This window comes from Aegilops tauschii, chromosome 1 (genome assembly GCF_002575655.3).
Source record: "Aegilops tauschii subsp. strangulata cultivar AL8/78 chromosome 1, Aet v6.0, whole genome shotgun sequence".
Taxonomy (NCBI): Eukaryota; Viridiplantae; Streptophyta; class Magnoliopsida; order Poales; family Poaceae; genus Aegilops; species Aegilops tauschii.
The window spans coordinates 204,903,235-204,930,236 of NC_053035.3; the positions used below are offsets into that span (position 1 = coordinate 204,903,235).

General features: G+C 44.0%; 2 protein-coding genes across 3 annotated transcripts; one reads left to right on the forward strand and one right to left on the reverse strand.

The window, feature by feature from the left end:
• Positions 1-341: 341 nt before the first annotated feature.
• On the reverse strand, positions 342-2,204 carry LOC109763370 (rubisco accumulation factor 1, chloroplastic). Its single transcript, XM_020322212.4, has one exon. It carries the CDS (start codon positions 1,994-1,996, stop codon positions 575-577), a length of 1,422 nt encoding a protein of 473 aa, XP_020177801.1. The 5' UTR covers positions 1,997-2,204; the 3' UTR covers positions 342-574.
• LOC109763369 (uncharacterized) lies at positions 2,198-17,207 on the forward strand. 2 transcript variants are annotated; one of them, XM_020322209.3, is made up of 14 exons: positions 2,198-2,763; positions 3,242-3,300; positions 4,455-4,563; positions 5,185-5,294; positions 6,420-6,488; positions 6,607-7,293; positions 8,245-8,762; positions 8,914-8,978; positions 10,686-10,765; positions 11,568-11,672; positions 15,474-15,613; positions 15,695-15,823; positions 16,004-16,156; positions 16,436-17,207. In XM_020322209.3, the coding sequence occupies exons 1-14, from the start codon at positions 2,610-2,612 to the stop codon at positions 16,575-16,577; spliced, it is 2,520 nt and encodes an 839-aa protein (XP_020177798.1). In that variant the 5' UTR covers positions 2,198-2,609; the 3' UTR covers positions 16,578-17,207. The 2 variants fall into 2 exon arrangements, with proteins under 2 accessions (XP_020177798.1, XP_040257507.1); XM_040401573.3 differs by lacking the exons at positions 2,198-2,763; positions 3,242-3,300; positions 4,455-4,563; positions 5,185-5,294 and adding an exon at positions 5,342-5,576.
• Positions 17,208-27,002: the final 9,795 nt, after the last annotated feature.

The following is a 27,002-nucleotide window of genomic DNA, read 5'->3' on the forward strand; positions in this document are numbered from 1 at the left end:
CACTCATTTTTTTTATGCATCTCGTGGACGGTCTCATGCAGGATTATTATGCCATCTAGTATATTCTGTTCTTGCATGAAGGCCGTTTGAGAGGACGGACAACATGGTCAGCTATCGAGTTTAACCTACTCGTAGCCACTTTGATGAAAATCTTAGAGCTAACATTAAGGAGTGGCATGTGGGCCTGAACCGCTGAATCCATTCGGCCTCCTTAATATGAGTAATATCATTGTTGCGCCGTCTTATCTTTGATTCAGACTCGGGGACTCAAATACTCGTCCGGGTACATAAGATGGAGGTACGCAATTGATAAATCGTGTTTTGTGAATAATATGGGTGTATCTAACCAGCTGATTTCAGCAAATATAAGCACTGACAGCAGTAGCAGCATCTAAAGCACTGCACCTGTTTAATACTAAAGCACTGCACCTGCCAATTTTCCTATGACTTGGAGAACAAAGAAGGAAAATTGCATTCTGTTATTCATGTACTGCTGTGAAGAGAAGCGGGGAAACTTTTTTACCAAACGAAAACGAAAACGAAAGCATGTGCCAAAAACCCTCTCTAAAACTCTTTAGTCCCACTCGTCGCCGACGATGATATCTTCCTCGTCTTTGGGTGGCCGGACGACGGTCACCACCTCCGCGGCGGCCTGGCTAATGCCTTCCTCCAACAACTTCTTGCCCCTCTCCACCACTAGCTTCCCTCCCTTCTCCAGCACGTATATCCCCTCGTCCACCACCTCCTTCCGTTTCCGGTCGGCCACCACCAGCACTCTCTCGTTCTCCGCCGACCGCCACGGCAGCACCCGCCCGTCCGCCAACTCGATCACCACCGCCTCGTCGGCCACCGCCATGACGGGGGCCCAGCCCGGCAGCACCGCCCAGCGCGCCCACCCCTTGTCCACCTCCACGATGCCGAGGTCCGCGTCCGTCTGGCTCCTCCTCGGCGCGAGGTCCACGGCCTTGACGCCGTCTGTTTCTTTTACCACCGGCAGCAGCAGCACGATGGACGCCTCGGAGATCTCGCCGTACATGAGCCGCACCACCGGCACCGCGGGCCGTGCGTCGATTTCGGCCTCGAGCTCCTCCACTTCCTCTCCGGCGGCCTTCTTGATGGCCCTCTCAATCTCGAGCTCCACCCGCGCCCTGGCCGACTCGGTCTCGACCACGTCGAGCGAGCGCTCCAGCTCGGGGATGCGGTCCTCGTTGGCGATGGCCTCCCGCGACAGCCGGAAGCGCGCGTACGCGAGGCAGTCGCCGGCGGAGTGCCTGTCGAAGGCGTCCCATCCTTCGTCGCCGCGGCGCTGCGGGAAGTCCTTCATGGAGCGCGCGAGCTCGCGCACGCCCTTGGACTCGAGGCGCCTCTCGATGGTGTGCTTGGTGGCGACGATGCGCTGGCGGGCGTTGAGGAAGCGGAGCTCGTACAGGAGGTCGGGCCCGCCGTAGGAGTCGAAGTAGTGTAGGAGATCGTCGGGGAAGTCGTCGGAGATGAGGGAGTCGCGGACCTGGGAGGCGACGACGAGGCGGTTTTGCTCGACGCCGGACATGCCGGTGGCCTCCTCGATGGAGGCCGGGGTGAAGCCCTCGCGGGAGAGGGAGGAGATGAGGGGCGCGTACTCGTACCAGCGGCCCATGCGGTCGCGGAGCACGGCGAGGCGCTCAGTGAGGTCGAGGTTGCGGTAAGTCTCGGGCAGGGGGTTAGGCGGCGGGTGGAAGGGCTGGTACAGCTGGCCCGGCGGGGCCGTCGGTGGCGGGGTGCGGGGGAGCATTCCACCGCCGCCTCCCCCTCCGCGGCCCCCGCCGCCGCCTCCGCTGCCGGGGAGGATGAGCTTGCCGCCGTTCGGGGGGCTGCCCCGGGGCCCGCCGCCTCCGGGGAGGATGAGTGCGGCGATGGTGTAGGTGCATCGACGCCGGCGGTGGTGGGCGGTGGAGAGGGGCTTGCGGTGGCGCGGGCCGGTAGAGGCCGCCGGGTGGGGGTGGGAGACGGAGAGCATGGTGGTGATAAGGTGAAGGGAGGAGCGCAGCGGAAGCAGGGGAGCTTATCTCATCTGCTCTCGTCTCGGGGAGGGGACGAAAGAGGAACGGGGTTCTGTTAAGTCGTTGATTCGGCCCGCCAAATTCAAGCGCGGCACCATCTAACCACCAGAACGGCGCCATGTCCACTCGTTCCCAGCCCGTGCCTGTGCTTACCTTCAAAGAGAAAAAAAATACTATCGGAACGGAGCTGATTACCGCCATAAACACCGGGTTTAGGGTCACGAACATCCGCCTAGAAAGGGATTAAATCCGTATAAACTAGCGCGACCGAGACTTAGTGTAGTGTGCCACTAGTGGTACTCCCTCGCCGTCGCTTTCCCCCACCTCCTTTTCCCCACGCGGTAGCGGTACAAGAAGAATAAAGGCCTTGTGGAAAAAAAAAATACTAGACACTGAAAGCCCAACCCTCTCCTCCTCTCATCTCTTCCTCCTCCAGTCTCCCGATCTCCGCAGCAGTCGCGAGGGTTTAGAGCTCGTAGGGTTCACGCCTTGTTGTTGTGCACTGTGCTGCGGTGGCAGGTGGTTGTGGACTTGCGGGCCTGGTCGCGTGCAGTGCGCCATCCCACTCCCATGGCGGCGCCGTGGTGGGCGGCGGCGCTGGTGACGCTAGGCGTCGTGGGGTTGGCGGCGGGACCCCGAGGCTGCGCCGCGCAGCCGGTGGTGCTGGCCAGCTACGCCCAGCCCAAGCTCTCGCTCAGGCCCTACGACTGGACCTACCTGCGCGGTGAGAGATTGAGTCGCTGCTGCTGCCTGCTTGGGTTTAAGTTATTGTTACTATATACTACTACTCGTATATTACTGTATTAAAATAGTGCGACCGATCTGTGTCGCCGAATCCCTCTCTTCTTCGTTTTATCCTTCTCCGGAGATTAAATGCTCGTTTGTTACCAGATTCTGTGTGGTTTACCATTGCCTCGCGCCCCGACCCTTGGGCTGGGAGAATTTTCATGTGCCACCACATGTTGTGGGTTCTTTCTCAACGTGCCCCGTGTTTGGGTTACTTGAATTTCGAAATTCAACGCCTATGCCTCTGGTTTTACTTTGCCTGCTCCACTGAGTGTTTGCTTGTTAAATACGTATTTCTTTCCCATTGAGGAACAATTGACGCATATAATTCGTATTTGTCTCATGTATCTAGTAACTATACCTGAATTTGTCCCACGTGGTTTGATTTTTTTTATCTTTGTTTTCCCTACTAGCAGTTGACTTGCCGGCATCATTTTCTTCTATCACCATGAACTTTGCAACCGACAGAGATATTGTAAGTGAAAGACTCTGGTCTTCTTCTGTGAGTTATATTACTGTACTTTTTTTCTCTCACAAAAATAGTACTGTAATTTGTTTATGTGTGGGTGAGCTATGCTGGCTTGTCTTCTCAGAGTGGAGTGGCAATGTTGGTGACTTAAAAAGTGCTTCATCACTAGCAGACAGCAATACTAGCTGAACAATCAAAGACATTATGTTCTTTTCATGCTCGTCCTAGTTCACGTTATACATACGTATTTCAAGATGTTGAGACCGCTTATGTATAAAGGGCCTTTGGAATGCAGAGATATGAATAACACAGGTTTGAGATATAATGGCTTGTTGAATGCTGCAGAAACGCAAACACATAAATTTACAAATATGGTTATTTAGAAATATGCTAGACGTAAGATTCTTTCCATGAGGTCTATGTTCGAGTTAAAATCCCTCCAAAATTCCTATGGATTGAGCCATTCTGTAGGTATTTCACTAGATTCCTGCATGCTCATTCCTTTGTTCTAAATTAAAATTTCCTACACCATTCCAATCCTCCAAAATTTCTATAGTTGAAAGATGCCTTAAGTGTCCATCTACAATTTGTACATAGTCCAATCTTGTTTATATCATGCTTTCAAGACAATGCGATGATGGAAGGGTGATCGATATGTTTTTAACACCCCCCCTTCCCTGTATAGCATCGTAAATATTTTGTACACCATTAAATATTTATACACCGCCTAAGTCTTCCATACTGGCCTGTCTGGAATGGACGTAATATTTGTGTGGGCATCGGTATTTAGTTCAAATTTGTACGAAATACCGATGGACACACAAATATTACATCAATTTCAAATAGGTCCTACAGTTTTCCATAAAATAATTACTGGTTTGGTTTAGTTTTACATTTGATAGTTAGTAGAACCTGAATGGTAGAAAAACACTGTAGCTGGATGTTTTGTATGTGCGGTGGTGATCGAATGAAACAAAAACACTTCTATGCTTCAAATAAAGCTAGGTAGTGATGCATTCATGCATGACACTGTGAGCTGAAAGATTCTGTTTTTTGAACCTTTTAAATTTTAACAGCATTACTTGTTTATTCCCTATTTTTGAGCATAGGTGCAAACCGACTTATGCACAGCTTATTCAATGTTTCTTTAAATAATGCAGCCCAGGGAGCACTTAAGAGATCTTCCGAAAAGTGATCTTGCTATCATCTGTTTGATGATTGCCAACCCTCCTATTCCTGATACATCTGATTATTATTTGGACAATTTATGTGAGTGCCATATACATTTTCTCATGTGATGACATACTTTACTACTTTATCTATTTTAACAATCTTGTATACCTACACAATTGCGGTGAACTAGTTAAAGACGTGCTATATACGGTTCATGACCATAGTCTTCAAACTGAAAGAGATCTAACTTGTACTAAACTATTGTGAAGCCAATCACATTTGATGCTATTATTTTGCTTGAAAGTCCATCACGAATTTATTGCAATGAGTGAGAAAATTAAAACAATGATGTAACAGATAGATAAAAATTCCAAGATACTGCAGTTATGAAAGGTGAAGTCTGAAGTAGCTAAGATGCTAATAAAGTGGTGTGTATTTTTCTTCCATCTGGATAGCTATATCCTGTGCTGCCATTTTTCTCAGGGAGAAAAAATAAGAGGAGCATATTTGTGCTGCCATCTAGTCTGTAGTTTTTCTGAAACAGTAGCATGCCACTTGTTTCTTCTAGATGAGTAGTATATTTGTCAAAAAGACACTGATTTGTAAGCATTCTTCTAGCAAGTTAGCTTTATATGTTCTTTTGATCCTAGCCTAATATTTCGTGTTCACTTAACTTTCTGATTAAACTAATTTTGACAGGAAGGTTCTTTATTGCAGTATCAAACTTTCTTGCTGTTGGATCTTTTGGCAATACGAATAACCAATCAAATCTGGTTCAGTGCATACCATTTCAGAAGAACACAACGATAGTGTTAACAAATGGCCAGGTTATTTATCCTGATGCTCTGACAGTCTGACTTGCAAAGCAATATGTCGTAGGCCCTTGTTTGTAGTAGCACAACAACTGCAGCAATGCTACCAAAGATGTAGGATCGGTAGTTCATGTCGGGTTACTTGTACTATTATATATATATCACATCACATGTAAACTAATGGTGACATTTGGATGTTCACCTCTCCTAGTACAGAAACAGGTTAAATAATGAGGAATGCGAATTTTCAGTAGGATTTAATGGCACTTGATCCAATTCAAGTTTCAGTACCACCAAGTAATGCCTGCTCCTGCCATTCTTGTTGAATCCAGCCATGCTATGTGCTAGCGGTCCTGTGCTTTTTCAAGTCAAGTTTCAATAATCGCCTGTTGACACCATATTTAATATTTACTTGTGTTATCCATTAGCATTGTATGAAAAATTCTCAAAATTGCTTTATTTTCTAGAAATATTCACCTCCTAGACACACTGGTAGTCCGTTGGGGAACTAGAACTGAGTCTAGTATGATTACTCAATGTAGAACATAATCTTAAATAGAAATGTAGATAGTTTCTTGCATGCTTCCATTTATTGAAGACTTGAAGTATTACCCAACAACAGATTAAAGCTTTTTACCTGCTTGGTGCATTTGGCTCATTATGGCATATGGCATATTAGAACCATTAAGTCCTCTGACTTTGAGACCTAGTTTGTGCAAATTTAAGATCATAAATTGCAGCCCCCGTCAAGTCCACAGCATAGGCATGTGGAGCCTCCACTGAGGGGGGATGTCGAAGTATGCTCACCTTTCCCTAATGGCTTAAGCTTTTGACTGAACTGCTTGGTGCATGAAGCTTAATACCATGGACCGGTAATCTGTAATCTCGTGTAACACTGCAGGGTCCAAATACATCTTAACTTTTGGTTTCTATCCTTGCTTTGCCCAAAAGGTTTAACCTTAGCATGGGTTACTCCTTTGGCGTTACTTGCACATTATTCAGCAATAGGCTTAAGCTGGTGTAGCACCGAGTATCCTAATCTTAAGTGCAAGGGATTTACGTTATCTTCTGATGTATTAGCTATACACCATATTAAGAAATTATGTGGACTTCTAATGTACTGGCCTTCGGTATGTGCAGATATCGCCAGGGATTTGGTACATTGGTTACTTTAATGGCCTTGGACCTGCTCGCACACAATCAAAGATGGTACGTTCAGTCCAGATTAGGGCATGCCCTGTGCTGCATAATTATTAACTTTATAATTCCGCCATGTGGCATAATTACGTAATACACAACTTGAATCTTGATAATTATACCTTTTCAGATTAGCCGAGGGAGAGCACTATCAGTGAGCACTAGCATTACGGTAGAAGGTTGTCCTACTTCAGCACTATGGGGACCCTACTGCAACCAAACTATTGAAACTATTGGTTGTTCTCAGTTTTCAAGATATAACAACTCAAGAGATCTTCTAGGTCTGACTATCAACACCCGGAAAATATTGAAAACTAAAGAAAATACTAGACGTACCAGCTTCTTATCAAGGTCGAACCATCCAATAGGACATCAACTCGAGTCCAACAGTACTAGCGTAGTGGGAGTGGAGAATTTGATCACTTGTGCCATTTCAAATGACTCACTATGCCTCAGGCAAGGCGATATAAAGTTTTACTTCTTGGATATAGTCAACCAAGCACTGCAATTTGAAATTACAGCTGCAAATTTTAGATTATCCCAAAGTGCATCCTTAATCTGTTATCTGCGCTGCAACGCCTTACCTCAGAGAGATTTGCACGATTATTCAGGTGATATTAGCAGTGCTCCCTTGGTTATAAAGCTGCCAAATATTGGACGATGGTATATCGCAATTGAGATTCTGAACAAGACACAGATGAGAAATACAACCGCACCTATGCTGGATACAATTTGTTTCTCATTTGATTGGCAAGTAACTGGATGTCTGAATGGAAAAACTGGAACCGACTGTTTATGGGAAGCATATGTGCTACAGGTAGGTTGAGTAATTGACAGAGATGCATTCTGTATGATTTTTAGTGCATACACTTCCATCTTTTAACTGGATGTCTGAAGGGGAGCCTTGGCGCAGCGGTAAAGCTGTTGCCTTGTGACCATGAAGTCATGGGTTCGAGTCCTGGAAACAGCCTCTTGCAGAAATGTAGGGAAAGGCTGCATGACGTGCACCGGGCTGCCCTTTTAGCCTTGTACCTAACTAACAAGAAAGATACACATAGCCGTGGCAAAGACTGGGTCGATCTTTGTGTTGGCCAGTTAACGGTGTAGTGGCAACTAAATAATGGTGCCTACCTTCTTTAAAAGTATAGTGGGTTTACCTCTTTCTCTCCTGTTACAGCATCTTTGAAATAAATGAAATTTTTAGTTTGCCTAGAATCTGTTTAATTACTGTCGTGCAGGCTGATGTGTTACTTTCATGGTAATTCCTGTCTTTTGGTCATGAAAATTATACAATAAATGAATCAAGGCAGAATGATTAGTTTGAGAAGCTAAACAAGAGCAAAATAGTTACTTATCACCGACATTTGTGGGATTAGCCAATGTTATGAATCTCACTGCTATTGTCGGGGTTCTAATATTTTTCTCTAATGCTGTGCAATCTTGCAAATATCAGATTAATGTTGAATTCGAAAATGTCATATATTTTTTAATGCAAGGAGTACTGGATATACATCCTGGACGTTATCCAATAATCTCATGTGCTTGCATTTATTTTTTGCAAAGTAGATTTTATTTATTATGGTGCTGCAATTCTCAACATCTCCTGTTGAGATAAAGCCAGCATGTTGCCACCCAAGGCGGGACACTAGATTGATCTCTTAATTTTAGTTATTACTGCAATTTAAGACTTTTGAGAGTGGTATGTGCACTCTTTGTTTCTATGAACTTCACTTGGCGTCTTTATTATTTACATATTGTTTACATGCAGAGAGTTCCTAAAAGAAATCCTTCTGTTCCTTTTGAGTCATATTATGTTCCTACTGATGAGAGGGCATTGCTGGAATATAGTCACTTCTCGCTCGAAAAGTTCTTAACCAACTCATCCTTTGAGCAATTTGCATGGACTTATTTCTTTTTGGATGTTCCCCAAGGTTCAGCAGGTGCACTTATTCATGTCCAGCTAAAGTCAGATAAAGAATTGAATTATGAGCTGTACTCAAAATATGGTGGTCTACCATCAAATGATAGTTGGGATTATTACGCAAGCAGGACAAGCAGCAGTAACAGTTCAGTATTCTATTCGCTACAGAATTCCACGGATTCAGACATGGATCTATCTATTTTCTATGCCAAGGAGGGAACTTGGTGCTTCGGAGTCAAGCATCCAAATTATACTTCAAATTCTCAGACATATATGTCTATATCTCTTCAGGGATGCCATAGAAACTGTAATCAGAAAGGTGTTTGTCATGCTTCAGTTGATGAAAGCGGGTTAACATTCTACAGGTAAATAAATCCTCAAGGTTTCCCCTGCTATTTGGATCATTTGCATTTGTATGCCCTGTATATAATGTTTGATACAGTACTCAACAAAAAAAAGTAATTGTTTCTAGCTACTGTGATAATTCTTAAAGATTTGTTTCTTCTCATTCAACAGCTTCTGCACTTGTGATCGTGATCATGGTGGGTTCGATTGCAGTGATGAATTAGTTTCACCTAATGGTAAGTCTCATGTTTAGTTTTGAAATTTCAGTGTGCCAGTGATTTTACAGTAGAAGATTCTTCTCCATATAAATGATGACAATACTTCAACCAGCTACTACTGTTAGTAGTCAATTATTGATGTAGTCTTTTGACTCATTTCCTCGGCAGTGCATTTTATATTTATCAAGAGAAACGTTGCAAATGTGCGTATGAAATTCTTCGATCATTTAAACATTAACATGTGCTATGTTTGGGCACTCTAAGGTAACTGATTCTTAGGAAGTTTGCATTCAATAAAATAACATGTACAAGTAAGCAAGTAGCCATATAGTAGTGTAATGTACTGAAATAACATGTACAAGTAAGCAAGTAGGCCAAATGTTTCCTACCATTCAGTGGCAGTTACCTTCATGTGAGTTTTGTATATTGTATGTAGAATCTGTCAAACCAGATAGTATGTACGTGTAGTATGTAGTATGTAAGAATGTTTTGGCAGTATATATACAAACTCGCATGAAGGTATTTTTGTATATGATTTTATACATACAAATATGAAGGTATTTTTGAAATATGAGTAAAAACTATGGATTAACATGCAGTATTTTCATATAGCTCGCTTTGAAAAATCTTAGATATAGTATATGAACATACCTAGAATGATAAAGTAGTGTATATACTACCACATGGTAGTATATGAGACGTGAGGGTAACTACCACTGGGTGGTAGGATATATAGGGGCTGTTTGCATTGCGCTACAGCCAGCCCTGCCAATCTATGGGCAAGCCAAATAATCAGTGGAGGAATCCTCCGCCCACGACGCGCCAACGATTTGGAAAAAAATGAACTGGAGGGAGTGAGGTGGGCTGGACATACCAAATAATTGGTGCCCAACCAAACGTGCAGCAATGTCTGGTCAACGACCAATATTTTGGAAGGGCAGCTCATGGCTCCCATCCATACAGCCCCATAATATATCATCCAATGAAGAAACGGTTTGATGTAACGAGTAGATTCTTATTATGTGCCTCACTCTAGTTCTGAACGCTGTCCACAGAATACTCATAAGTTGATGGCAACAAAATGAAAACTTGCCAGATGTAAAGTTTTTTTTTCTCGAGCACACATATGGCTGAGTTTCATTTTGTAGAAGAAGGCGTCATAAGGTTTACAAATTGAAACCAAAAGCAAAACGCAAAAAGGCAACCTAGGCGAAGCAAAAGAAAGAAGTAAACCCAAAACCTCTAAACTGTTAGAACCAGACTCGAGGTAGAGAGGGTGAGCTGAACACGGGAGAGTTGGTTTAGCTCCAGCGAGCATCCACAGCTTGGCTTCACACAGGATCAAGTCAATTAAAGCTGAGCAATCAGGTGCGGTGCCATTGACGACGCAGTCATTGCGCAAGGTCCAGTTGTATAGCTGACTATTCAGACTGTAATTATCTTGGCCAGTAAGTCTAATCCATTTTCTTTTATCTGATTCTACAATGGACTCGCATGTTGATAAACTGTGTTAAGTAAACTTCATTTGAGGATCAAAATGCAAGAAATAATGAACCAGCATGTGCCTAGTTGTAACATATCAATGCAGGCTGCAGGTTATTTTCAAGGAGAATGTGTTACTTTATGCAATGAATATCACCCTTTTGACAAGTTGTGATGCATCATTTTACATCTATGCAATAAATTATTAAATTTCTGTATAATATTGGTTATATCTAAATGCAGGGCACATCAGGCAGTCTGTCTTTCTAATCGCATCAAATGCTGCAGCAATTTTACCTGCCTTCTGGGCCCTCCGGCAAAAGGTATACTTGTGCTTCTACTAGCATGATGGACTGAAAAAAAAACCTTAATAAGTATGATATTTTGCCTACTGGTCCGCGGTTCTTCCCTTTCTTCAGTGAGGGGGGATTAGCCAACAAAAAATGTGCCTTTTTGGAAAATAGGGAAAAACTTCTGGACATTCGTTAAACCATTTACTTAAATTTGATGACCTAGATATGTACTTTGCAATTTTATGGATCCTCATTGCAATTTACTATTTTATTTACATCTATCAGCTGGTGTAAGGAAACTGTCTTATCATTTGGGGATTATTTGTAGTTCATTAGTCATTACACAGAAGTGCTATCTCTGGTTGAACATAAAATTGTTGAAAGACCTGTCAGATTTGAATGAAGGCCTTTGTGCGGTCAGTTGTCTTCATCTCATTTGACATTTCCAAAACAAGCATCTTATGATCCAATAGGAATATATACACGACTACACGAGTAAAGTATAAAAGTTTCATGTTGAACTATGAGGCAAAACATTCTGCAAGTTATAGAGTTAGGGAGAATAACATGATTGTTAACTCAAATAGATCCTATCGGTATGGCAGGTGTTGAGTTCGGAGGGATGAAACATTAGTAGGTCCCAAATGAGAAATGACTGATAAGCTGCTAGATTGTCTTACTGCAAAACCGTGCCTAAACTAGTTCCATATTATTATATCTTGATATTTCAAAATGTTCTCCACATTCAAAAATCTAAATTTGAGTTTTATTTTTATATAAACGGAGTAAATTTGCTCAATAACATGGTAACCTTTTTCCCATTGCCACCTAGGCGTTCGCCGAATGGATTCTTTACACGTCTAGTGGAATTTCTAGTGCTTTGTACCATTCATGTGATGTGGGCACCTGGTGCATACTATCTTTTCGTGTATTACAGGTAAGATGCTCATCACATACTGCTAGTTTACATATCATTGACATTTATTGGACCAAGTATCATGGCCATGTGTATTATTATTCTAATACGAGGTAGACCACCTTGCACCTTCTGGTTGACAGTCAACTCAGTTTAGGAAAAGGCCCAAGAGGAACACGAGCATAATTTACAAGTTTACATGTAGTTGCATCCAATGAATATATATTTTTAGCATGCAGGCCCTCGGTGCATGAACTCGTGCAATCATGTATACCTAATTAGTTTACATAATAACATTGATGTATCCTAACGTATAGGCTTCTACTGTATCATAATAACATCGATACAACAACAACAACAACAACAGCAGCAACAACAACAACAACAACAACAACAACAACAACAACAACAACAACAAAGCCTTCAGTCCCAAACAAGTTGGGGTAGGCTAGAGGTGAAACCCATAAGATCTCGCAACCAACTCATGGTTCTGGCACATGGATAGCAAGTTCCCACGCACCCCTGTCCATGGCTAGTTCTTTGGTGATACTCTAGTCCTTAAGATCTCTCTTTACAGACTCCTCCTATGTCAAGTTCGGTCTACCCCGACCTCTCTTGGCATTATCAACACACTTTAGTCGTCCGCTATGCACTGGAGCTTCTGGAGGCCTGCGCTGAATATGCCCAAACCATCTAAGACGATGTTGGACAATCTTCTCTTCAATCGGTGCTACCCATATCTCGTATTTTTCATTCCGGACCCAGTCCTTCCTTCTGTGGCCACACATCCATCTCGACATGCGCATCTCCTCGACACCTAACTGTTGAACATGTCTCCTTTTAGTCGGCAACACTCAGCGCCAGACAACATTGCGGGTCGAATCGCCGTCCTATAGAACCTGCCTTTTAGCTTTTGTGGCACTCTCTTGTGACAGAAGCTTGGCGCCACTTCATCCATCCGGCTTTGATTCGATGGTTCGCATCTTCATTGTTATCTCCATCCTTCTGCAGCATTGACCCCAAGTATCGAAAGGTGTCCTTCTGAGGCACCACCTGCCCATCAAGGCTAACCTCCTCCTCTTCGTGCCTAGTAGTACTAAAACCGCACCTCATGTACTCGGTTTTAGCTCTACTAAGTCTAAAACCTTTTGATACGCAATTTTTTTATTTAATGCAATCCTAATAAATTGAAAGCTGATGGATGAAATTGGAAGTACTGTTATGGACCTTGGTCCAGAACAGGGGGATTTGAGAAGAATTAAGGTCCGAAGACCAAGGATAGGGCACTTGCCCTATTCATTCCAGAGGCAGGGCTTGTACCTGTTGTGGAAGAGAGGCTTTGAGGCTTATTGGAATCTTTTGATTTTTGATTGATTGATTAATAAAAACTGTAGCACACTAGTCCATGTAGGATGACTAACTTGATCCACATGTTGCAAAGATAATTCAGACCTAAGGTCTCTCCTGATCTAGCAGATTTCCATGTCCGTGTACATCATATGCAGCTATACTACTGCAACTATGTACCACCAGTCATATCCAAAGAACCCCTTTGGGAAACCCACAATCTTGTAGACGCTGTAAGCAAGATACCCTTCTAAGTTATTGTGCACTACAATCCGCTGTATACAGTGGATTTTTTTTCCATTGTGAGATGGTGTTTCAGTGGACAGTAAAACCTCCTTGCTGGGAGGAGCAACATCAAGAGATCACACAAGTACACAGGAAATGTCTCTCAGTACAAACTTGATAAACACATGAAATGCCTCTCTGAATACAAACTCTCATGACATTGTTTCTCCAATCATGAATTTGCTAAAACTAGTTAATAAATATTCCAAGCATCAAGTATCGGATCCTGATACATTAGAAATAAAAACAGCCCCATAAAATGAGTGTCTTTCACAACTTTCAAGTCCAAATCTTGCAACAAGTTGTCACAGCAAATGTAGGCATCATCCATTGTGCTCTTTGACCCAATACCGCCCATGAGAAAACTGAAAAATCAATGTCGATTAGTGATCATCCGCAGAGCAATAACATCAGTGTCAGTTAAAGGATCAACAAATTGAAGGAGAGAGAAAAAGACAGAAAATGCTGAACCAAACCATCCATTGACACATACACAAACAAAATTAGAGTTCATTGACATATTTAACAACATTTGGCACCATGAAAACAACATTTGCGGAGCTGCATGCATGATGCATCACTCTGATGCATCACTCTGATGCAGAGGCCGGGGGTGATCCTCCTTTTCTAAAAAAAATGAAAACAACATTTGCAAGAGAGGCGTCTGCCATTGAATAAACTGAGGCAAATAAGGTATGGTATATATGTGTATTCCTTAATTTTAGTTTGAAAAAACAATTCAAGAAACATTAGTCTATACCAAATTTAAGGATCCAGATTAGCACTTTCCATTTTAAATGTATGTTCCCTGTGAAGACACAAGGCTAAACCCAAAAAGCTCAGAACAAAAACATAAGTAGAAAATATATGCAGCATCTGAGATGAAAAATATATGATCTTTTACAAAAAGAACAAAATTTTTTTTTACCAAGATTTGCTACAACTGCGACATCTAAGAACAAAACTGTTGAAATCTCCTTTCATTAGATAATTAAGTAATTAAGCACACGAAGAACTGCATGCTGTTAATTAACATGGAAATGATATACAGGCTGCAGCACAGCAGTCAACACTCGCCCGAATATCATAACCAGGAGAACAAATTTTAGAAATTCAATCAGATGTACAAATTCTTAGTAACAATTTTCACTGTCATTGTGTCTTCCATTTTGCATTTTTTTTAGAACTTTCCATTTTGCAGCTAGGACAATAATTTGTTTGGTGTTGTATTTTACGCCCAGTTTGGTCCCAATACCGGACTTCCAAACGGAGCTTAAGAGCTACAGCTGTATCCAAGTAGTTAATGAACTACAGAAATGCTTAAAAACTGACACCAGATTCTTAAGATTTTCCAGCGAACGCCCAGAATTGCCATGCGAAAACAGATAAAATTGCCATGATGTTGCAAGGGATTTGCCATGCTCTAAAGCAAAAATTGCCGTTTAGTACAAAAAATACAAAAATTGCCACACTGCACAGAGTAATTGACATGCGTTCGATCGGTATCTGCGGGTCCTAAGGGCGTTCGCTGGGATTGCTTAAAAAACTGACGTTTGCTGGTTAGTGGTGTCCATAAACTAACTCATCTCTATCACACGCCATCCTAAATGGGCATAAATGTTGTTCCAGCCGGCCACAGGGCCCATGCCCATCTGACCTTCACATGCCGAAAGTCCAGTACAAACCTACTTACGAGTGGTTGAGAAAGTTCTCACCACAGAACAATTATATGCGACCTCATGTGCTCCATCTGTTGAGTTAACCTTTATAGTACCCTTTGGGAATCTTGATGTCATGATTGATATATTCATAAAGCATAACTTACGCAGTTCTCTAACAGGCCGTGTATTCTAGTACAGATGGATTAAGTAGATTTAGAGTAGAGGAAAACTGGGAATGCAATGTCTTGGTTGGATGGTATTTGTTTCCAGTCAGGACTTTGGCCTGTGAAATCATGTCCTTTGGCTGTTTTCTCTGTTCAGCCCGTACACTGTAAAATCTCCCTGGCCCACCCTCCATGACCTCTTAATAGTGTTTACGGCCATCACAATTGTGGGCCTTATCAGCAAAATAACGTTCTTGCGATGTTTGAGCTAAAGCCGACAAAATGTGTGTCGCATAATAAGTTTTGCCTGTTTGAAATACTTCTGATACATCATTGGCCATGACCACTGGACTGTCTTGCTTCAGTTTTTGGACTTCTGGCTTTCATTCATGGCTGTTGTTGGTACATTCATATATATGGCTACAATTAAAGAAGCTTCAAAGCGAGCAATGCATACTGCTGTGTTTATTCTGACAGCTATTTTAGCTGCAACTGGTGCCACCAGGTATGGAAGTCACTGCTTAGTTTTCTTTGATCGAGTATCATGGACACTGGGTGCATCAATGTATGATAGTTACCATCTCAGATCTGCCAATATTGGTATCGTCATTGCTATTGGTTCATTTGGCCTGCTTATTGGATGGATATTGGAATTCTCTACCGCACGAAGATTTGTATGCTGCTCGTGGCGAATTAACCTCAATGTGCCCCATAGGTGTGCTTGCATTCATAGTTTCATGAATATATGTCAGCAGCTAATTTTTGTATCCTCTGTATCTTAATTTCACATGCACACATCATGCTAACACTGTTGTGTTTAGGTTATAGCAATCGTGTCTCCATTATTTCCTTTGGTTGGCTGATGCATTTTTCCCATTGCTGTTCTTTCTTACAGATGGCCAAACCTCGCGGCTTTGTTCTGGAATACTCTGGAGATGCTGAACAAGCGGTTCCGTTGGCTGTATTTACTTTTTGGTCTCATTACATTATCTTTTGCAGCTTTAAGCTGGAAGCTAGAATCAAATAGTAGCTATTGGATTTGGCACAGGTATGGAATCATTTCTTCAGTATTGAAAATGCTACATCATGTATTTTTTGTACAAGTTGTACTAAAGCTGCGACAAGTAATATGGATCGGTGGGAGTACTAAGTTTTGCTAGAGCACATTTTGTAGCATGATGTATATCATCTTGAAGCACAAAAAATGCATTTTGAATATAGAGCGAACACACTCAGTTGAAGAAAGTCTGCTTTTGTACCAGCACATTTGATGTATATTCTTATCCTTACTATGAACGAACTAAGGTGAAAATTGTTTTCTCTGCAGTATGTGGCACATAACTATCTACACATCTTCATTCTTCTTCTTATGTTCAATGCGTGTCAACACTACGAATCATAGTCCGGAGACAACCTATGAGTTGACGAGGCAAGATACCTTGCCAACGACAGAGTCAAGTCAGACCTAAGGAGTATCGGGAGAACTGTGCTCCATACCTTCTGGTGGCAAACTAGAGATCTATGGACAAAGGTCTTATCTTACTACAGCGAAGAGCTTGATACCAGATTCTTTCTGGCAGGATATGCATGTGCAAGCCTCATTATACCGTAAATTTGTACGTACATATATGGCTTCCGTGCAATTTGGGATGTAACAATTATTTGAGGGATATTGGGACTACATGTAAATTGGTTGTCACCTGCATCACATAATAATTGTAGATAGCATGGTGCAGGGAAAACATTGATTAGGAACTAGGCAGATCACTCGATTGGGTGTCACAGCTAGTCGGATGATATGGGTGGAAAACAAGTAGGCAAGGGTACCCAGGTTCATGCACTCTCGGTGGATGTAAAACTCCTTCGTGCTTGATTGTATTGATGGGTGGGGTGTACAAAGTACAGGGATGATCTTGGGGTGTCTTTGATTGGCGAACCAAATGCAATGTAATGAAATGGTTCCATTCTAGTGGACCGGGTCGGTTTCATTCTAGTGTTTGGTAGTAGGCAAAAAGTATAATGGGTTGGTTTTGCTCCTGTATTTGGTTAAAGAGTTGTAATGTAAAGTAGAAAGCATAAAATTTGAATTTTTGTTTGTATTTTCAAGACAAATAATATAATGTTAGACCGCCCCAAATTAATTGTCTTGGATTTGTGTAGACATGGATGTACCTAACACTATCCGTATCTGACAAATCTAAGGCAATTAATTCGGGGCGAAGGGAGTATATAAGTTGACAAGCATGACACATTATGGGAATGTTGTATGGAAAACAAAAATTCCTATGAAACACCTAAGATCTGATCTATGAAGATGCTAGCAACGAGAAGGAAAGTGAAAGTGCAACTAATCCTCGAATGGTTTTGGTAATTAATAACAACATATATATCATTGATCTAATGAACATTGATAATAGATTTCGAAAAAGATCAATGATTGGCATGGCATGGACTAATGGATGTGGACCCCTCAAAGTGTGAAGAACAAGATGTGGATACCCCAAGACTCTACATTTTTTGTTTAGTGATCTAAGATCACATTGAGTCCCTTGAAAAAGCCAATATTATTAAAAGGGGATGAGGTAGTGTTGATGAGGTTGTTACTCAAAGTGCTCAGTGATATTGCTCCAAAAATCCTCAATCACTTTCGCACAATCACATATGTTCAAACCCTAAATCATCATTTCGGTCTCACTGATACTATCTACCCTCGACTCACCGATATAATCATTCTACTGCCACAGCCAAAACCCTAACATTTAGGTCTGGCCGAATTGGTTCTCGGTCTCACCGAGAAGGCCTTGCCAAGTTTCTGTGATGAAGTCGCTTTGTTTCGGAATCACCGAGGCAAAACAATCAGAATTACCGAAGCGCGACTCTACCCTAGCCACTTCAATCTCACCAAGATGGTATAATCAATCTCACCAAAAACGCTAACGGTCAAGTCTTTTGCACTAGTTGGTCTCACCGAGATTTTCATATCGGTGCCACCGAGTTAGGTCAAAGACTTGTAACTGTTGGATTTTTTGTGTTGCCTATTTATACCCCTCCATCACCACTCACTCTCAAGAGAGAGCCATCAGAACGAAACACAACTTTCACCATTCATTTTCTGAGAGAGAACCACCTGCTCATGTGTTGAGATTCATAATATGAACCATAAGGCATGATAGCCGTCATCAGTTTCCAATCATGTATCAACATGTCACAAGAGAAAAACCTTAGAAAAGAACCTTCAAATAAAAAAACCAGAAAACAAGGCTTTCATAGGCGGCCAGGCCTAAAACCCAAGTGCTTTTCATGGGCTTGCACAGCTACGAGCTAATCCTTCAAACTTTGTAAGTCGGACCTCACATGATCAACCGTCGTTTTAACCTTGACAAGTTCAGGGTCTTAATAAGATTGACTGTCAAGAGTTCGGTGGGTCATTCCAGAATTACTTAGGCGGAGTGGCAGACGTACAAGGCAGGATCAACTGAAATACTTTGGTGTTATACACCTAGCGTTTCAAGCCAAGAAGGGGTTATCAAAGCTATGTTCTGTGGACAGGGACCGAGAGCATATTCAACTTGATATATTTGAGCTGTGTTGTGTAGCAGACTCTCTTTGGTCCCTTTAAACCGGGCGTTAAGCCTCCAAGTAATCATATGAAGTGACAATAAAGACTCACATTTTGAGAAATGAAACGACAGAGGCCCTGAATTATCAGGGATGCCGGCTTTATTATATTCATCATAATATATACACTGATATAAATATGTACATCACAAGTGCCAATGGCTCAAGTGCAATAAGGCCGAAGATGAGCAATATTCCATGGCCGGTGGGTCTCCTCCTCCGATGTGCGTGAGTCCTTATGGTCTCGAACATCGATAAGGTAGTATGACCCATTGTTTAGATTCTTGCTGACCACAAAACGCCCTTCCCAAGGTGGGGATAGCTTGTGCATATCAGTTTGATCCTGGATAGGCCGGAGCATGAAATCGCCTTCTTGAAAGGTCTTGGTTTTAACCCGGCGGCTATGGTAATGACGCAAATCTTGCTGGTAAATCGCCGAACGAGCCGCCGCAAGGTCACGCTCCTCGTCCAACAGGTCAAGTGCATCCTGACGTGCTTTTTCATTATCAGCTTCAACATAAGCCGCCACTCGGGGCGAGTCGTGACAGATGTCACTAGGGAGAACCGTCTTTGCTCCGTAAACCATGAAGAAAGGCGTGTAACCGGTCGATCTGTTGGGGGTAGTATTGATACTCCATAAAACTGAGGGTAACTCCTCCACCCAACAACCCGGCGTCCTCTGCAAACGGACCATAAGCCGGGGCTTGATGCCTCTCAGAAATTTTTGATTGGCTCTCTCAGCTTGACCATTGGACTGGGGGTGAGCCACTGATGATACATCAAGTCGAATATGCTCTCGTTGACAAAACTCTTTCATAGCACCCTTGGACAGATTAGTGCCATTATCAGTTATAATGCTGTGGGGAAAGCCAAAATGGAAAATCACCTTTTTGATGAATTGAACCGCCGTCCCCGCATCACACTTACTAACCGGCTCTGCTTCAACCCACTTTGTAAATTTGTCAACCGCCACCAAAAGATGGGTCTTTTTATCTTTGGACCTTTTGAAAGGTCCAACCCTATCAAGCCCCCAGACTGCAAACGACCAAGCAATTGGAATCATCCTCAATTCTTGAGCCGGCACATGAGCTCGTCGTGAGAATTTCTGACAACCATCACATTTACTGACCAAATCCTCTGCATCAGCATGAGCCGTCAGCCAATAAAATCCATGACGGAAAGCCTTGGCTACGACAGACTTAGAGCCGGCATGATGACCACAATCTCCTTCATGAATCTCTCGTAAGATCTCACAGCCTTCCTCAGGAGAAACACAACGTTGAAACGCCCCTGTGACACTGCGATGATGCAACTCTCCGTTGACGATAGTCATTGACTTAGACCACCAGGTTATCTGTCTGGCTAAAGTTTCATCCTCAGATAATTCGCCCCGGGTCATATACGCCAAATATGGAACTGTCCAATCAGGAATAGCATGAAGAGCTGCCACCAGCTGTGCTTCCGGGTCAGGGACAACAAGATCTTCCTCTGTAGGCAATTTGACTAAAGGATTATGCAGAATATCAAGGAAAATATTAGCTGGCACCGGCTTACGCTGGGACCCCAGCCGGCTTAAAGCATCAGCCACCTCGTTTTTCCTTCGATCAACATGCTCTACTTGATAGCCCTTGAAATGACCAGCAATAGCATCAACTCTCGGCGATAAGCCGCCATGAGTGGGTCTTTAGAATCCCAAGTGCCTGAAACTTGCTGAGCTACCAAATCTGAGTCACCAAAACACCTCACCCGGCTTAAGTTCATCTCCTTAGCCATCCGAAGACCATGGAGTAGGGCCTCATACTCAGCTGCATTGTTAGTACAAGGGAACATCAACCTTAGAACATAACAAAATTTATCACCTCATGGTGAAGTCAAGATAACTCCAGCCCCCGAGCCTTCCAACTGCCTGGATCCATCGAAGTGAATAGTCCAATATGTGCTATCCGGCTTCTCCTTAGGCGTCTGCAGCTCTGTCCAATCATTTATGAAGTCCACAAGTGCTTGGGATTTGATGGCTATGCGAGGCATATACTTCAAACCATGTGGCCCAATCTCAATGGCTATGCGAGGCATATACTTACAATTGCTAACACTCACGCAATACTTGTGGTTATGGAGTTTTAATCGGACACAGAGAAAGATAGGGGCTTATAGTTTCGCCTCCCAACCTTTTACCTCAACGGTAACGTCAACAATAATAGTTCATGCCAACTTACATCCAATTGGATATATATATATATCAGGATCTTTCCAACACAAGGTGCTTGCCAAAGGATAAAATGTAAAAAGTAAAGGTGAAGATCATCATGACTCTTGCATAAGGTAAAAGTAAAAGATAGGTCCTTCGTAGAGGGAAGCAGAGGTTGTCATGCGCTTTCATGGTTGGATGCACGAAATCTTAATGTAAAAGAACGCCACTTTATATTGCCACTTGTGATATGGACCTTTATTATGCAGTCCGTCGCTTTTATTTCTTCCGCATCACAAGATCGTATAAAGCTTATTTTCTCCACACTAATAAATCATACATATTTAGAGAGCAATTTTTATTGCTTGCACCAATGTCAACTTACTTGAAGGATCTTACTCAATCCATAGGTAGATATGGTGGACACTCATGGCAAAACTGGTTTTGAGGGTATTCGGAAGCACATGTAGTATCTCTACTTGGTGCAAAGAATTTGGCTAGCATGAGGGGGAAAGGCAAGCTCAACATGTTGGATGATCCATGACAATATGCTTTATTTCGGATATAAGAAAACATAACCCATTACGTTGTCTTCCTTGTCCAACGTCAACTCTTTAGCATGTCATATTTTACTGAGTGCTCACAATCATAAAAGATGTCCAAGATAGTATATTTATATGTGAAAACCCCTCTTTCTTTATTACTTCCTATTAATTGCAACGATGACCAAAACTATGTTTGTCAACTCTCAACAACTTTTATTCATCATACTCTTTATATGTGAAGTCATTACTCTCCATAAGATCAATATGATCTCTTTGTTTCTTTTTATTCTTTCTTTTTATTTTATTCCCTCAAGATCATAGCAAGATAATCAAGCCCTTGACTCAACACTAATCTTTATTATATATATCTCGCGGACTCGATTATATAGAAGGATCATAAGGCAAAACTCAAAACTAAATCACACTAAAACTTTATTCTGCTGGATCAAGATATTACCAAAAGGATCGAACTAGGAAAAACGGTAAAGATAGGAGTGTGATGGTGATACAATACCGGGGCACCTCCCCCAAGCTTGGCAGTTGCCAAGGGGAGTGCCCAAACCCATGTGATTATGTCTCTTTTGCTGGTGAAGGAGATGGTGGTGATGATGGATAGTCGCACATCGAGCGTAGCAGATCTTCCAGCTTACGGATAATGCCCTTGAGTGCGACGATATGCTCCTTCAACAAAATATTTTCACGTATGAGATATTTGTTTTGTATACGAGCTAACTCAATCATCTTGAAAGCTTCAATCTCAGTTGGGTAAAGAGAGGTGGAAGGACTACTTCTTCTTCTGCTGCTGGAGCCTGATCCTCCATGGCCTTCTTGATCCCATCATCCTTGTTGATCTCCCCGGGTTCTTCTCTCTTCAGCTCTATCTTCATTAGCCAAGCATCGTTGCCTTGATTGTTGGAGGAGGGCGACGACATGATGCCTGGCCTTCACGACTCTAACAGAAAACAGCTCGAAACAAAAACAGAGGATATTTACGTGATACGGTTGTGACGCCCAGATAATCAAGCTACAGTAACCTCTGCTAATAATGCCATGTCACCTCGATTACTGTTGCTAATCTTGCGTTAGTTCGAAACCGATTCAAAATTCAAATTCAAAAATATGGCAAACATCAAAAGTTTTCAAACATTAGAACAAAAATGTTCGGTTAGTGCCAAATATTACATAGGCAATTGCTGTGAGGAAAACACATATTTCAGAAAATGCTAAGACACCCTAAATTAAATAAAACAGAAAAGGAAAATAAATAAAAGAAAAGAAAATACAAAAACAGAAAACAAAACCAACAAAAAAGGAAGAAACCCCCCTCCCCTAGGGCCTAATGGCCCAGCTAGCCAGCAGGCCACCAGCCCAAAAGGCCCAACCGGCCACCCCACTCCCCTTATCCCCCCATCCCCGAAACTCTAATCTCCCCGACCACCACTTCCCCCTCATTCTGGATCTGGATCGGGAGGAGCCCGAATCCCCCTCACTCGACGCCCGACGCCGCCCAGCGCCGCCACAAGGAGGACCACCCTGCCGTCGTCGTTCGCCGGGGCAACCCCCCCACCGGAGCTCTTCTACCTCAACCCCCTCGCCGGATCTGCGCCCCCGTCAACCTCATCCTCGCCGTCCTCTCCGTCGACGGCCTCGTCCCCGTCCTCCGCCCCGAGCAACGCTGCCCCTTACCCTATGGCCCCAGTGAGCCCCACCCTCTCCTCCTCTCTCCCTCACCGCGACGTGCCCGCGCCCGTCAGTGCTCTCGCGCGCCCCTGTGGTCGATCCCCCACGCTCGCGCTCGCCTGCCCGTCCCACTAGCCGCTACCCGCGTCGCCCGCGTGCTCACCGCGTGCCTGCGCGCCCGCCTACGGCCGCGGCCCTCCTCCGCCTCCCTGACCTCCACCGCGCGCACCCCCCTTCCTGCGCCGTGCCCTTGCTCCGCCTCTGACCTCGCTAGCTGCGCCTGCCGCTCCCGCTAGCTCCGGCCACGGCCTCGCCTAGCGCAGCCGCTCAATGCCGCTGTTGCGCCCTGCCTCCGCCCGTGCCACCTCTGCCGTCGCGGCCTTGCCCCGCTCCGCGCCGCGCCCGTCTGCTGCCTTCCAGTGCCGCCGCTGCTGGCCCCTCCTGTTGCCGCCAGTGCCGGCAGCCCTCCTCCCCAGCGCCCGCGCGCGTCGCTCGGGGCCGTGCCCCGCCATGGCCGCCGCCGGCGCTCGATCCCGCCCCGACGGGCGTCCCCGCCAGCGCCCAGACGGGCTGGCGCCCGTGGCCCTGCTAGCGCCCGATCCACTAGGCCCCCTGGGGTCAATGACAAGAGGGCCCCGCCTCCAGAACGTTAAAAAAAGAGATAAAAAATACATAATTAAAAACAATAATTAATTAATTAATGCTTAATTAATTAACTTAATTTAAGCATAATTAGTAAACATAATCACCTATTTAATTAACTAAACCAATTTAGTTAACGTAAGCCTATGACATATAGGACCTGTTGGAAATATGCCCTAGAGGCAATAATAAATAGTTATTATTATATTTCTGTGTTCATGATAATAGTCTATTATTCATGCTATAAGTGTATTGTCCGGAAATCGTAATACATGTGTGAATACATAGACCACAACCTGTCCCTAGTAAGCCTCTAGTTGACTAGCTCGTTGATCAACAGATAGTCATGGTTTCCCGACTATGGACATAGGATGTCATTGATAACGGGATCACATCATTAGGAGAATGATGTGATGGACAAGACCCAACTTAAGCATAGCATAAAAGATCGTGTAGTTTCGTTTGCTAGAGCTTTTCCAATGTCAAGTATCTTTTCCTTAGACCATGAGATCGTGCAACTCCCGGATACCGTAGGAGTGCTTTGGGTGTGCCAAACGTCACAACGTAACTGGGTGACTATAAAGGTGCATTACGGGTATCTCCGAAAGTGTCTGTTGGGTTGGCACGGATCGAGACTGGGATTTGTCACTCCGTGTGACGGAGAGGTATCTCTGGGCCCACTCGGTAATGCATCATCATAATGAGCTCAATGTGACTAAGGCGTTAGTCACGGGATCATGCATTGCAGTACGAGTAAAGAGACTTGCCGGTAACGAGATTGAACTAGGTATTGGGATACCGACGATCGAATCTCGGGCAAGTAACATACCGATTGACAAAGGGAATTGCATACGGATTGATTGAATCCTTGACACCGTGGTTCACCCGATGATATCATCGTGGAACATGTGGGAGCCAACATGGGTATCCAGATCCCGCTGTTGGTTATTGACCGGAGAGGCGTCTCGGTCATGTCTGCATGTCTCCCGAACCCGTAGGGTCTACACACTTAAGGTCCGGTGACGCTAGGGTTGTAGAGATATATGTATGCGGAAACCCGAAAGTTGTTCGGAGTCCCGGATGAGATCCCGGACGTCACGAGAGGTTCCGGAATGGTCCGAGGTGAAGAATTATATATAGGAAGTCCAGTTTCGGCCACCGGGAAAGTTTCGGGGGTTATCGGTATTGTACCGGGACCACCGGAAGGGTCCCGGGGGTCCACCGGGTGGGGCCACCTGTCCCGGAGGGCCCCATGGGCTGAAAGTGGAAGGGAACCAGCCCCTAGTGGGCTGGGGCGCCCCCCTTGGGCCTCCCCCCATGCGCCTAGGGTTGGGAACCCTAGGGGGGGGGGAGTTACTCCTTGCCTTGGGGGGTAAGGCAACCCCTTCCCCCCCTTGGCCGCCGCCCCCCCTTGGAGATCCCATCTCCTAGGGCTAGCGCACCCCCCCAGGGGGCCTATATAAAGGGGGGGAGGGAGGGCAGTACACTACAGCCTTTGGCGCCTCCCTCCTCCCCTGCAACACCTCTCTCTCTCTCGCAGAAGCTCGGCGAAGCCCTGCCGGAGAGCCGCTACATCCACCACCACGCCGTCGTGCTGTTGGATCTCCATCAACCTCTCCTCCCCCCTTGCTGGATCAGGAAAGGAGGAGACGTCGCTGCACCGTACGTGTGTTGAACGCGGAGGTGCTGTACGTTCGGCACTCGGTCATCGGTGATTTGGATCACGGCGAGTACGACTCCGTCATCCACGTTCATTGGAACGCTTCCGCTCGCGATCTACAATGGTATGTAGATGCACTCCCTTCCCCTCGTTGCTAGTAGACTCCATAGATGCATCTTGGTGAGCGTAGGAAAATTTTAAAATTATGCTACGATTCCCAACAGTGGCATCATGAGCCAGGTCTATGCGTAGTTACTATGCACGAGTAGAACACAAAGTAGTTGTGGGCGTTGAGTTTGCCAATTCTTCTTTCCGCTACTAGTCTTTTCTTGTTTCGGCGGCATTGTAGGATGAAGCGGCCCAGACCGACCTTACACGTACTCTTACGTGAGACAGGTTCCACCGACTAACATGCACAAGATGCATAAGGTGGCTAGCGGGTGTCTGTCTCTCCTACTTTAGTCGGAACAGATTCGATGAAAAGGGTCCTTATGAAGGGTAAATAGAAATTGGCAAATCACGTTGTGGTCATACGTAGGTAAGAAACGTTCTTGCTAGAAACCTACAAACCACGTAAAAACTTGCAACAACAATTAGAGGACGTCTAACTTGTTTTTGCAGCAAGTGCTATGTGATGTGATATGGCCAGAAGATGTGATGAATGATATATGTGATGTATGAGATTGATCATATTCTTGTAATAGGAATCACGACTTGCATGTCGATGAGTATGACAACCGGCAGGAGCCATAGGAGTTGTCTTTATTATTTTGTATGACCTGCGTGTCATTGAATAACGCCATGTAATTTACTTTACTTTATTGCTAAACACGTTAGCCATAGAAGTAGAAGTAATCGTTGGCGTGACGACTTCATGAAGACACAATGATGGAGATCATGATGATGGAGATCATGGTGTCATGCCGGTGACAAAGATGATCATGGTGCCCCGAAGATGGAGATCAAAGGAGCATGATGATATTGGCCATATCATGTCACTATTTGATTGCATGTGATGTTTATCATGTTTTTGCATCTTATTTGCTTAGAACGACGGTAGCAAGTAGGATGATCCCTTATAATAATTTCAAGAAAGTGTTCACCCTAACTGTGCACCGTTGCGAAGGTTCATCGTTTCGAAGCACCACGTGATGATCGGGTGTGATAGATTCTTACGTTCGCATACAACGGGTGTTGACGAGCCTAGCATGTACAGACATGGCCTTGGAACACACGCAATACACTTAGGTTGACTTGACGAGCCTAGCATGTACAGACATGGCCTCGGAACACGGAGGACCGAAAGGTCGAGCATGAGTCGTATAGAAGATACGATCAACATGGAGATGTTCACCGATCTTGACTAGTCCGTCTCACGTGATGATCGGACACGACCTAGTTGAGCTCGGATCATGTTTCACTTAGATGACTAGAGGGATGTCTGTCTGAGTGGGAGTTCATTAATAATTTGATTAGATGAACTCAATTATCATGAATTTAGTCTAAAATCTTTACACTATGTCTTGTAGATCAAATGGCCAACATTGTCCTCAATTTCAAC